The sequence below is a fragment of the Triplophysa rosa genome, linkage group LG25 (genome assembly GCF_024868665.1).
Source record: "Triplophysa rosa linkage group LG25, Trosa_1v2, whole genome shotgun sequence".
NCBI classification, from domain to species: Eukaryota; Metazoa; Chordata; class Actinopteri; order Cypriniformes; family Nemacheilidae; genus Triplophysa; species Triplophysa rosa.
In genome coordinates this window covers 11,035,564-11,049,883 of record NC_079914.1, presented here as the reverse complement: position 1 = coordinate 11,049,883, position 14,320 = coordinate 11,035,564, and the positions used below count along the sequence as shown (strand labels likewise).

The 14,320-nt window shown below is 39.7% G+C and overlaps 1 protein-coding gene across 4 annotated transcripts in view; it reads left to right on the top strand.

The window, feature by feature from the left end:
- The first annotated feature begins 5,399 nt into the window (after positions 1-5,399).
- nfia (nuclear factor I/A) overlaps positions 5,400-14,320 on the top strand; it is a 142,520-nt gene continuing 133,599 nt past the window's right edge. Inside the window, exon 1 of one of the 4 annotated variants that reach the window (XM_057325982.1) lies at positions 5,400-6,865. In XM_057325982.1, coding sequence (XP_057181965.1) covers positions 6,770-6,865 — 96 coding nt within the window. In that variant the 5' untranslated portion in view covers positions 5,400-6,769. The remainder of the gene's footprint in view (positions 6,866-14,320) is intronic. The other 3 variants (XM_057325981.1, XM_057325986.1, XM_057325984.1) reach the window with 3 other exon arrangements.

Sequence of the window (14,320 nt, the reverse complement as noted above, 5' to 3'; positions counted from 1 at the left end):
CACAATTTTAAAATGATAGATTACCCAAAAATTACAATTCTGTCATTGTGTACTTCCCCTCTTATCATTTCAAACCTGTATGACTATTGTCTGCAGAACACAAAAGAAGATATTTGGAAGAATGTTGTTCACCAAAGAGAGATGGTGCCCATTCTCTTGCATTGGTTTTGTGTCCATACAATAGAAGTGAATGAGTGCCGCTTTGTCTTCTGCGGAAGAAAGAAACGCATTTCAAGTTTGAAATGACAAGACGGTGAGTAAATGATGACAGAGTTTTCATTATTGTTACTTTCACTTAATGTTAAGCACCTAAATGTCATCTCCAAATATCAACGTCCATGTTTTTAAGACGATGTGGCACAAATCTATTGAATTGTTCTGGATCTCATTCTCGTTGATTCCAGACAGGTTTTTCAATTGCTGTAGCAGTACAATGGCTTCATTATTGGATGGTTTTCCCTGGCTTCCTCCGGCAAATTGAAACATTTTGGACGGCAGATGAATATGTGGCGTGTTTCTAATTGGCGGAGAGCGTTTGCAGCAGGTTCCTATTACTTTCTTTGTTTAGCATTTTCTTTGACAAAAGAGTTCGGCCAAATCAAGTGCAAGTTTGCAACGGTGGCAATAGGCTTGTATTTCTCTCGCGTTTAAATTTTTTTGTCTGGTTTGGTGCGTGTTGCTGTCATCCCTTGTCTACAATACTTGATAGTCAAATTGCATGTTGCATGCCGGATCCTGGAGTGTAGTATATTGTTTTTGTAATATTTCAAAGACAACGTTGAGGTATCAGTCATGCCTGCAGAGCAATATAGATGCTAACAAGACTGCAAATGATGAGGACACATTTATTTGGCTTCATGCATTTCTCTTTACAGTTTAATAATCTGGAACATTATGGCATCTGCCAACAATCAGAGTGGAGAATGCGTGGAAATAAACATGCGCTTCCTTGTTTTGTCAAATGCTTTTGTACCTCATGCGATACCTCAAATTTGCTCTGCTTGAAACGTCCTGTTGTCTTGAATCAGGCCTTTAGGATAGTAATAAAAGTCACTGGGTATGGGTATTGCTTGTGCCAGTTCATATTGATTTTATTTCCACTATTAATACGGAATGCACAGAATAGAAATGCAAACACTGTGTTGAATCCATGATGTTCGATTGTTTTAATGGCATGTGAATTGGTTGCTAAGGTGCTGTTTTGCCAGGAAATAAAATCATTGTGTTCTGCCTGCTGCTCATTTTAAAATAGATACATTTTGTAAACACGACCATGTAAACAATCAAAAAGAATTTAGCCTGTAAAGGCACGTAAGAAGAAAGCATGTAATGGTACAACAAAGTGATGGACAACAGCACACACGAAAGTTAAATGTGCATGAAGGAAATAATTTGCTTTGGAAAATAGATTTGTCATATCTGCGATTTAAAAAACATTTAGTAATGTCAATGTAGCATGATAGCGGGAGCATGTGATTCAGTTCACAGCTTGCCAGCAGCATCTTGTGATATTCAGAGTTTTCCAGAAAACAGGCTTTTGCTTTGATGGCTTCATGAAGCCAGCGTTTGTATAGTATCTATGCATATAAAATGATCTGTGTTTGATTTATAAGGTTTCCTGCTATGGAGCTGGATGTCATAATAGGTGGCAGAGTACTTTTTTGCCAGAGAAATGAAGGAAAGCAGATGCTGGCAGTCTTGTTTTTGGGCATTTGAATTGCAGTATGGTTAGCAAGATAACGTACATACACATTTGTTTATTTCATTCTCAGTTAAATTAAAAAAGACCTTCCAACCACTGTTTGAGTAAAATCACATTTTGGATTTAACAACAAGGGTATGTCATGAACGTGGATGGTGAGGACACGGAGACAAGGACAGAGGACCCAAGTGCAGACAGCGGGTAAAGGGTTAACAGGACTTTTAATAAATAATACACCAAACTCAAAACAAAGACCCACGTGGGGGTAAACATAACAAACAGAAACAAGAACAAGATTAACTAAACTGACAAGACTAAACTAATAACACATCACAAAGGACTACTTCAAACTAGACTAACAAGACAAAAACTCACCCACACGCAACATAACAGTACAATGATCCAACACCAGACAGAGAACACAGGGGCATTAAATAGAGGGACAAATCAAAGGGGAACAGTGTGGGGCATGAACTAATAAACAACCAATAACGAGAGATACAAAAGGGCGGGAACACAGACAAGGACCGGAGAGAGTATCGAAGGCGACAGGGTCAAAATGACTCTCTCCACACATAACAAGGGATCCTGCCGTGATTCTACCACAAGATCAAGAAAGACATGACACGACAGGCCAGAATCACGACAGAACCCCGCCTTAAGGAGCGATATCCTGACGCTCCAAAAGGCACAAACAAGACAAGACAATGACAAAAACCATAATACAAGACATGACAAAAACATGATACATAAAAAACCAAACACTGACATGGCGCCGGCTGGAATGCCGGCTGGACAGTACATAGCGCCGGCTGGATGGCAGGCTGGACAGTACATGGTGCCGGCTAGATGGCCGGCTGGACAGTACATGGCGCCGGCTGGATGGCCGGCTAGACGACTGCCGTGAGGCGGCGGAGTATGGCGCCGGCTGGAAGGCCGGCTGGACGACATGGCGCCGGCTGGAACCTGGAGTACATGGGCCGGCTGGAGGCCGGCTGGACAGTACATGGCGCCGGCTGGAAGGCCGGCTGGACAGGACATGGCGCCGGCTGGATGGCCGGCTGGGAGACCAGCTATCACCGGCTGGGCAGGCCTGGATGTCGACATGACAGGACAGGATGTCGGCGGCTGGGCAGCGCTCTCTGGCAGCTGGGCAGCATCTCCGACGGCTGGGCAGCGCTCTCTGGCAGCTGGGCAGCAAACAAGGACAAACACACAAAACAGTCGACTCGACAGGCCTGGGCACCAGCTGGGAGGCCGGCAGGATCTGCAGCGGGAACAGGACACCGGCGGCCTCAACCCTGGAGGGGAATCCGACGACCTCAACCCTGGAAGGGAGCCCGGCGGTCTCGATCCTGGACGGGGTTCCGGCAGTCTCGACCCCGGAAGGGAGTCCGGCGGTCCCGACTCTGGATGGAGCCCAGCGGCCTCTACCCTCCAAGGGATAACCATAAAAACAGAAACAAGAACAAGATTAACTAAACTGACAAGACTAAACTAATAACACATCACAAAGGACTACTTCAAACTAGACTAACAAGACAAAAACTCACCCACACGCAACATAACAGTACAATGATCCAACACCAGACAAGAGAACACAGGGGCATTAAATAGAGGGACAAATCAAAGGGGAACAGGTGTGGGGCATGAACTAATAAACAACCAATAACGAGAGATACAAAAGGGCGGGAACACAGACAAAGACCGGAGAGAGTATCGAAGGCCGACAGGGTCAAAATGACTCTCTCCACACATAACAAGGGATCCCGCCGTGACTCTAACACAAGATCAAGAAAGACATGACACGACGAGCCAGAATCACGACAAGGGTACTTTTTTTTTGGAAAAGGTCTAGAGGACCATGTTATTTCAATGTAGTACTGCTTTAACCCGCGTTGCTTTCTTTCTTCTTTGTTTGTTTTATATCCATCAAGATTATGAAATCTACTGAAACACAAACATGCTCCTTCATATTTTGTTTTCTTAAAGGAGTCATATTGCATGGCTAAAACGAATATTATTGTTTGTTTTAGATGTAACACAATGTGTATACACCATTTAAAGTTTAAAAAACGTTGTATTTTCCACATACCGTGCATGTTTGTATCTTCTCTTTGCCCCGCCTCTCTGAAACGCGCTGATTTTTTACAAAGCTCATTGATCTGAAAAGCGAGGTGTGCTATGATTGGCCAGTTCACCAGTGCGTAGTGATTGGTCAAATACTGCAAGCATTTCACGGAAGTGTAACGCCTCTTACCATATTCGGAGCATCAGGTTCCAAAGCAATTGTACTGACAGATGATACAATGAGATTTAGAATTACGCCCACCTTAACTACGTGTAGATTTGGGTGGTCTTAGTCAAATCATGTTACGAAGTTACGTAGATTCGCTGGGGTGTGGTTACACGAGGCGTTTCAGGCAAGTCTGGTTGAGCATTCGCTTTAGATAGAATGCATCTTTTGTTCCCACACTTTCATTTGAGCAATTTTACGTGTCTAATACATGCATGGGCAACTTATAACACACCAAAAACACAGAAAAACACATACTTCCGCCATATGACCCCTTTAAGGAATCGTTTGCGTTCAAATTCATCCTTTACTCACCCTGTTGTCATTTTAAACCTGATTTTCTTCTGCAGAACACAAAAGAAGATCTATTACATGGACACACAACCAGTGCAAGTTAATGGGGACCAACGGTTTTCCATTACTGACATTTTTCAAAATATCTTCTTTTGCGTTCTGCAAAAGAAAGTCAAACATGTCTGAAATGACAAGAGGGCATGTAAATAATGACAGAATTGTCATTTCGAATGTCATGTATTTCTTTAACTCTGAAAAGAGAATCATTGATGCATTTTGATATTTTCCAGTAAAGAGTGGACAAAGTGTTGCATCTGAAATTTAAGATCAAAATTTGAAGCAGATCAGATTAGTGCAGTAGTGCCTTCTACTGGTCAAAGTGGGAACATGACATTCGGTGATGGACTTGCACTGTCTTCCATTTACAGTTTTTGTCCTCATTATCTTAAACTAAATCAATATAAATAGTTAGCCATATATGTGCACATTTTTATAGCTCTAAATTTTCTTCACAAATCTAGTGTCGTGCACAAACGTGTAGGGTTAATATTTCATTTTCATTGATAACTTATGTGTATATTTATAGTTTAATTACGTGTGTTTACACACACATGTATTCCACCCATTTCCCACAACTTTTAAAATCAATGGCATTTAAATATACAGCATAGTTGAATTTTCTTACTACAGGTTTTCATTTAATTCCTACGCAGTGCTAGTCCAGTTTTTGCTGTGCGTGGACCCCGATGACCTGTGAGATGTATGTAGTAAACAGTGTTATCTGGCTGTATGGCACAGCTCCCATTCAGGGCTAGTGTCCAGAATCCTGTCGTTTTGTTTGCTCCCTTATCTAAGCGAGACTCGGCTGTCATATCTCGCTGAGCCCAACATTATAGCAATGGACTTTACAAGCCGTGAATTTTATTTTGAGTTTTTATTTTGTGCATTTGGCCGATGCTTTTAATCTAAAGTGATTTACATTACATCCAAGGTACCTTTGGGAGTATGGGAGTTAGTCAGATTTTATTAGTAAAAATAATTGAGGATACTCTTAAAATGTAAGATCATTTGTTAATTTACATTAACAAATGTAAATGGAACAATGATGAAACAAAAATTGGGGCTCAGATATTTTTTATGGATTTCCTAAAATGTCTTTGAATAGCACATATTGCGAATTAAATGCGTTATGAATTTAAAGGACATCATTTTAGTTCCTTGTATTTGACAGTTCTTAATACATTTAAATAAACTTAATTGAAACTTAAAATTATGTCATAAATATTCTCTAGTTGCGTTTTATGTAATCCGTGTGTTAAATTTATATTCAGATCAGTTTTCTCGATGTCCATTTTCTTGATGTCTTTCTTTCATTTAACCCGGAGCTTCAGGTTAAGGTTACCTGTGTTCCTCCGCTGCCTACCCAACAATGTGCCCAATATCTCCGGCCAAATCACATTCCTGAGCCCTCGTCACAATGGGAGAACTGTTTGATGGCTAGTCTCTCCCTCTCAGGTATTCTCCTTATTTAGAAGCCTAAAGTTACACCGAATTCCCAAAGCTGTTGTTGCTGACCACTCGCCGTTTGTGAACTTAAAACGATTCGGAAAACGTATAAATTTGCTTTAATTATAATCTATAAGGTAAAACATATTATGAAAAATATACAATATTGAAGTTCTCAAAATTCTCAAATGCTTATTTTAAAATAGTTTTGCGTAATTACGAAGTAGAAACCCATTGGTTATACTTACAAAATTAAATGGCAGCATTGCCGTCAATAATAAAAGCACGTTCCGTGTCTTTAATCAATTTATGATGCATAAATAAAATGAAGTGCTGATAAAACGGATAACAGAGGTGACCCGTCAATATCCGTTAAACATGTTTCATTGCTCTACTGTTTGAAGATAAATTTGCCAAAAACAGAACTTTTCCGGCAGAAGGAACTCTGGGGGGGGAGAAGTCCAAAACAAAACATCGCATGATAGTGTTTAAGCACTTCCATCTGTCCAGCAAAATTTCAGGCTAATAGCCTGTGGCGCATCAGTCCGTTCCCCAAACTCCGGCAACCTGACTCTGTCCTATTAAATCTCTCCACTCCTCCAAAAAAAAAGAGAGAAAAAGATCTCGAACAAACATAAGTCAACTGAATAGTGTTGGTGGTGATGATGATGGTGGCGGCGATGAAGCGCGAGCCCTAATTAAGGAGAAGAAAGGACCTCAGGCACTCAGTGATGTGGAAAAAAAGGGCTCATCATTGTGGTGTGTGTTTTTTTTTTTAAGGACCGCTCGCTCTGTGAGCAGATGACTGCCGCTCACCTTGCCACGGGGTCTGCGTGAGATTGGTTCATTGTCAAGGATTTTTTTTACCCATGATTCCATATGGTATGGAGTGGGCTACATGTTGCCCAACATGCCAGTGCAAATGTTTTCTCAATTAGGTGTCTTATCTCCGGTGAGTGCGCTAGCATCAGATGAAGCTTGCTGACAGCGTAATGGCAGCGAAAACCTCGGAAGGCTCCATCAAATGGCAGCTCTGCTACGACATCTCGGCCAGGACTTGGTGGATGGTAAGTTGGCAGAGACTTATTTTGTCTTCTTTTTCATTCCATTTTTTTTACAGAGAAACTTCCCTCCTTGTCTTTACGAATACAGAAGACACTCCGTTTTTCTTCCGCTCTTATATCCTAGTCTTCTCGTCTTTTTAACCTGCTCGCTTCTTTTGTCCACTTTGTTAAAGATGTCAAATAACAACTGACACGCAGTTCATGCTGTTTTCTTTTAAACGCTCGAGTCGGACAAAATGCATCCTCAACGACAAAAGACCTTTTGTCACTTTCGCACAAGTGACAGTTCATTTCCTCACCTAACTCGTTCATTCATTACTTCCCCGCTGTCACTCCGCATCCGCAGACGAGACGTCCCGTGCCGTTTTTTTCCCAGCAACGGCGAAGTTTTGCGAAGGAGCCCAAACTAGGAAAAAACGTCGATTCTTTTTAATCCCTTGTTTACACTGAGGTTTGTGGCGCTCGCGTGGTCGGTCGGTGCAAGAGTGCGAGACATGGAGCTCCGCTCCTCAGCTATGACACGCCGTCGCCGCAATTAAAGCATGGAGAGGAAAAAAACTCCAAAGTGTTCTGGGACAAGACGTACTCTGTGCCGGGGCAGATTAACTTGCTTGTTGTGGTCAGCGAGGCCAGACAACCTTTGACATTCCTGTCGCTCTAATAGAAATGAGGAGAGGGGCACGAGGGGAAAAAAAGACTGGTTTGCGAGATGAGGAGGGGTGAAGATTCACAATAGTCTATTGTGGACGGCAGTTACAAATGAGCCGCGGCGGGTACATGAAAGGCTCTTTGGAGCACTCTGTATTCATTAGGCAATGACTCAGTAGCCCGGCTTGAGCTTCTTTATTATTACCTTCATTATTAGAATTGCTATTTTCTACAAACTATAAACCATGTGATTTGTAACTCTTTTTTTACACCGAACTGAAATAAAAGGTAGTTGTGTTGCACTGGGACAGTAACTGTATTATTTCCCCGTCTAGGGGTCTGTAAACTTCAGATCTCAGATTGTGTTTCCCCCCTCCTTGCACTTTTACCCTCTTGCAACCTCACCCCGGGTCACCAGCAGCACACGGGCACGTCTCGCTGTGTGATACCGGTGAGGAAAGTTGGTTACTTGAGTACATGTCTCTTTGCTTTTACTGCCTGTATGGGAAACTGCTTAAGTAGCCAGATTAGAAAAAGGGGAAATGTTATATTCTGGTATCTGGATGGAGGGATTAGTGAGACTGGTGTAGTTTCTGTGGAGAAGGGGGTGGTGATGTGTACAAATTCTTTATGATGTGTACTGGGGCCAGGTCTGGACAGAGGCACCGCGGGAATGTGAGCCAACCGTTCGATTTTTTTAAACTTTTTTTATTTGTTGAATTTTTGGTTAGTTTTGATTTCTGAGTTTCTGGAATTCAAATTGTGATTTTGTTTAAAGTAGAATTTTGTTGGATGGTTTGTATGAGTTTTGTTTGTTCATTTTGGTTATACGATGCATCATAGGGCAATACATAGACGTTTCTAATGTCCTAATTTGGATAACAAATAACCTTTTAAATATCATGTGTTTTATAGTAATGTCTAATAATATTGTTTTATAATAATAAATGGTATGGGATTACATGGCATATGACAACATAAACATGAGAAAATTGTAGCAATAAATTAATACAATTAGAGGCAATTAGTATTTTAATATTCTTTTTCTGTCTGTTTAGATGATGATTATCTTTAATATTACGTTCTTCAAATTCTAAAAAATGATATTATGGATATAGCACAAATATTATATGTATTTTACTTTACAAGTCAAATTGTCCTGAAAATCCGTACAAATACTTTCTTAATGCAACATGTGGTCAGGATTAGATTTTGTGTATATATGTATATATATACTGTATATGAACCCTGTATATTCAATTTTAACACGGATGTCTGCAATGGTGATTTATAATTTAACAAACTGGCGTCATAATCTCTGGCATTATTACAAAACTGAGAAATTATCAATGTGGCCTGATTGGTAAAGATTTTTAAATTAGTAAGGAATTCATATTTAATTTAAATTATTTGGTTCACATTTTTTCATTTGTAAAAGAATTAAAAAATGAAATGTGTTATGGCTTATGCATAGTATTTTTTATGGTGGCGTCTGGTGGTCTTTTTTTATTCAGTAGGAAATTAATTAATAGGGTCAAAGGTGTGACCTTGCTAACCCCATTTTTTTAATTTGAGGAATTATCTCGGAGCCACCCAGACATCCAATGAGCTGCCCTGTAATTAGCTGCTCCGTATTTTATTTACTAAAAAAAATAAATGTAAGACTTAAACCCCATGGTTTAAGATGATTGCTTTTATTGTGATTATACTACAGATTACCCAAAAGCAATTCTTTATTGTTGTCAAATTTGTATCGGTTGAACATGTTTATCTCATCAAAGGTAATTCTCCGTTTTAACAATTCAGCTTTCAAAGATCTTTTGAGGATAATACAACCACGTTCGCAACCATGATATTAATTCGGCTATTTAACATGTCAGCATTGTTTGAAATTACCCAGTGCAATTAACCCCGCTCATTCTCTGAAGGTGCTTGAGGTTGAGGGGGCAGATCGTGAGTGCTGTCCACTCACCAGTGGGCTAATGTTTGCTATGATGCGATCTCTTACCACCTGAGGGGCTAATGGGATTTTATCCTCTGTACTATGTGCACTTCTGTAATCTGCTTGTCTGTGAGCAGACACCCCCAAGAGCCACCAATGTGTGAGTTGATTCGTACACATGAGAGCTGGAGGCCATAAAATCATTGTAAGAGCTGTCGGGGTTACCACCGCAAATTAAAATGAAGTTAAAAACAAAAATAAGATAGAAGCGCGCTGTCAGGTTACATAAGCCCTTTGTGTTCATTTGCACATGCATTCATATTCAGACTCATTGCATGTCATTTAAAGCTGTATTGCTTTTTGTTCATCACGTTTGTGATATGATTTCACCCGTCTTATGTCAAACACTTTTAATTAGGTCTTAAGGCGACCGAAGGCGAGTGACATTGAATGGAGAATAAATTATGCATGCTTTTGCAATTGTTTCTTTTATTGCGTTTAGATTATTATAACGTTTTACATCATTTATAGGACTATCCAAAATTAGTAATTATGTTTGATTACTTTGATGTTTGTTGTGCGTGTCTTGCTATGTGTTCTGGACCCTTTGCCATAAATTTTCTTCTCTGTTTTTATAATAACAAGTAACAATGAAAATTGAGTAATATGCCAATAGCTTACTGTGAAATAAGCAACGTTATATATGTTATATTGCAATTTATAAAGATGCAGTGGCATTAAAACGTTACTTATAAATGTTATTTTGAACAGTATAGTGTTTTATGTAGGTTAATAAATATTACCGTATTTATGTTCACTCTGATTTTTTTTAAGTTGAAACGCAAAGGTCACATAACCGAAACTAAAACAAATCTGTCGTGGTGTTTGTAAATCTATCGCGACGCCTTGTTTTATTTAACGTCCCGTTTCGCTGCCTGTTGTCTGGCCGGCGTAGTTGAGCGTGTGTCATGTCGGAGTGGAAGATGTTTCTAATTTGTCCTCCACCATGGACTACGGAGAAATGATTAGAGAGGAGGAAATTGGCAGATTAAAATTGTCTGCTTGAACTTCCTGAGCACCGCATGCTTTCTCAGCGTCTCTGCTCAGGGACTTTCAGGCCGAGCCCTGAAGCGAGGGAGCAGCCTTTCTATCCCACTCGTTGAGACCTCCAGAGCGGGGCCGGTGCTCAGTAAGGGAGCGCTGGGCGCACACTGAGTATACAGCGACTCTCAGTCTGTTAATGTGCTTTGCATTACCAGCCTTGAATGACTCATGGGTTGCCTGATGGAGTCGGAATTAATTTGTCAATGGGTGACAGCGCAGCACCTCTGAAAGAGCATTTCGGCACTGTTGCATGCGTTTTTGTGAGCTAAATATTTCCTTGATTTTAGTTTGATGTATGGGACTGGTTGACTTATTCAAAGTCAAATAAAGTAGAAAATAATTAGGTTTGAAGGTTTAACTAAGTTTCCACTGTTATGTAAGTTTATTGAAGACACATTTAACTCAACATTTGTAATGTGTTTGGTCACACTACATGAAATCCGTCATTTAACAATCCATATAGATTTTAAACCATAAAACTTATGAAATACATTACAGTAACAAAGTTATAAGATATAATTCATGAAATAGCAAAATAAACCAACATAATATCAAACAAAATTTGTTCCACAATGACAAATATGACAACTTTCCCCAACCTGATTAAAAAATCAAAGTGTTTAAACCTAATATACAAAACCATAGAGTAACAAAAATTGTTTTGCGTAGAGTTGTATTAAATAAATTGTATAGTTGTGTAGAAATTGTGTAGAAAATTGTGAAGTTGATTCAAAACCTTGTGACAACTAGCCCCGGTCTCTCTTATGTATAGATTTGATTTTATTCTTTAATGTAGAGTGTGTTTCTGTTTTCTGTACAAAATCATGCATAGTCACCAATGAAGCAGACATGTACATATTACAAAGCGTCTGATTTGAAAGAATAGCGTTTAACTTTTCTAAAATACAGTTTAACCTACGGGACATTCTGCGTGACTTTCGCCAAAGCTCTAATATCCGTTCATATGTATAATGTCTTTGTAGAAAACGCAGCTTCAGGGCGTCTCTGCTTTTTTGCAATGTGATGTATATCAGTGCAGCCAATAAAAAGCTTCAAGAGCCTAGTGGTTTATACTCCGTTCCAAGCGCTCACTTTGTTACTTGTTTTATCTCATGGTTATATGTATTTATACTTTTTACCCTTATTAAAACCGCCCGAAGCTGTGAAACGCGTGTTAGAATAAATTAATAAACGCAGTGATGTATGATGGGCTCAGACAATATTGACAGGTGAATTTTAGCGTTCTCTGAAGCTTTCGCTTGGCACGCGCTTGCATCGTTGGCTTCCTATCAAGAGATGTGAAGAAACGGGGATCAGATTTGGATGAGGCTCCATGTGAAAAAAAGGAAAAAGAAAACAGCGGAGGAAGTGAGGGAAGCTGAATTTGGAGTCGGTTCAAGATATTAACTGAAAACCTTTGTGTCTTATCAAATATGTTGGGCCATTTTGCAATGCTTTCAAAAATAGATGCTCCGTGGATTTTTGCGCCAATGGGATTTCTCAAGTTTGAGAAATTACACTTACAGAAGGTTGACTGGTTTTATTCAATTTATGTCTCAGAAAAACTTATTCCACGTGTTATGCATATTATGTGTATAATGTGCTACGTTTCTCCATTAAAGGCAGTAGACAGGTTGATGGCTGCTCCCAGTGGCCACATTGTCACGTCTATGTGACACCTATACCCTTGCCAAGGCCAAATGGCCTTTCTAATCATGCAGCGAGCTCGGGATTATTCAGCCCGACACAAATATTCCTTCCCATACACCGTTTGTACATGCAAAGTGTTTGCGTTCATCTGTACTTGACCCGATACTATCACTTCTGTTTGTGAGTGCGACGTTTGTCCTGTTGTCTCGCTGATACCTTTACTCCCCCCTCCTGATCTTGTGTCTATGCTTTGGAATGAAAGGATCAATTGTGTGGAAGAGATGCGTGTGAAATCCCTGCTGTCTGGGAGGGGTTAAGGGTCGCTATGTGAGAAAAAGGACCCCTTTCTATTTCTGGCATGGGTCTGTGCGCAGCGCTGCTCTTCGCAGGACACCCCCCTCGTCCCTGTTTCTCATTCGTCCCTCACTTTCTCTCCCTAGAGAACCGTGGCTACTGGCCAAGACAGCTGGGTCTTTGGGCCAGTCTGGTGCCATGTTTTACGGCATGACAATAAGAGATGCTCCCTTCCTTGGCATTTTGGAGAACTTTCAGCTCTGTGTTAACAGGACTGTGATCTGTAAAGTGCAAGGAAGGGAGAGATCGTTTTTTCTCTCTCTACTTTCGTGTTGTACTGTTGTCCTCGGTGTCTATAGTTGTAATTTGACATGCCCTGTCAATACTTTTATTGGCATCAACACGAAAGTTAGACATTTGATGTTTAGCTGTATATTTTTATTGATTAAAGCTGCAATCTGTGAGTTTTGCCGCTTTATTGCCACCCACCTCTGTTTGAAAATGTCATGTGGGTTGAAGTCAAATGCCATCAAACGGACGTGAAATTGTACTTGACATCTCAACTTATAAATCAATATTATAAGCTTACTTTTGTGAAACAGGATACATTTTTTATTTTATATAGTTATGTTGTTATGTTATGTTATGTTATGTTATGTTATGTTATGTTATGTTATGTTATGTTATGTTATGTTATGTTGTTATGTGTTATGTTATGTGTTATATGTTATGTTATGTTATGTTATGTGTTATGTTATGTGTTATATGTTATGTTATGTGCTATGTGTTATGTGTTGTGTTGTGTTGTTATGTTGTGTTATGTTGTGTTGTGTTGTGTTATGTTGTGTTATGTGTTGTTGTGTGTTATATGTTTGAATTTTGTGTATGCAAATCTAACATTTTTAATATTGACAACTAATCGATCGAACAAATTGAAACGAAATCATACTCGAATTGAATCAAAACCACATAAATAAGAATCAAATCACCAAATTAGTTTTGCAATACCCAGCTCTAATTTCTTACTTTTAACCAAACAAAGTTACGAATTGCAGCTTTTATTTTTTGATACCATAACTCAAGAATAGCTTTAAAAACCTGAAGTATTTGAGTCCTGCGTAGTTCTTGCCACTTTTTACTTGGTTAGGAATATTGTGTTTAGTTTTGTGCCATTCATTCCTTTATGCATAATGTAACTAAATCCTGTTACTTTTCTTTCCAAGTTCAGACCCCTTTTTCAGTACCGATTCACTTTACTGTCTACAAGTTTGATGTAATAGAGTAGAAGGACTGATATCAACTCTGTTAACTTGAGGATGTTTCTCTCAGGAGTTTAAACCAGCGGAAATTAGTGCTAAACAAGGTATGGATTGTGCCATGGCATCAAGCCATTCATCTACCAATTATGGCCCCCGCCCAACACGCTCTCTCATCTTAGCAGTTTGGTAACTTTTTTCGTCTCGTCTCTTTCCTTGTTCTCGAAGCCACACTCATCAGTTTGTTTATAAAGTTTTTGCTGTCATGTCTCACTTGATACTCATCTTTCCGTGAACACAGCGGCGGTTCGGGCAAGTATGCAGAATGTGTGTTTCATGGGAGTTGTCTTTTTTGTCATGAAAAAAATGGAAACAGATTCCAAAAACACCATCTGGTATTTGGAGGGGTATATTTGCGTCTGTATCTGTGTGTATGTGCGTGTGTGTTGAGGGTGAGAAGTGTGTTTTTTTCCTCTATAGCTTTCCTCTTGGTCTCCAGCCACCCACCGTTTCGCTGCCAAAAAAAGGTGTAAGTCGCCAATTGAAGGGGGAAACGGGGCTAGT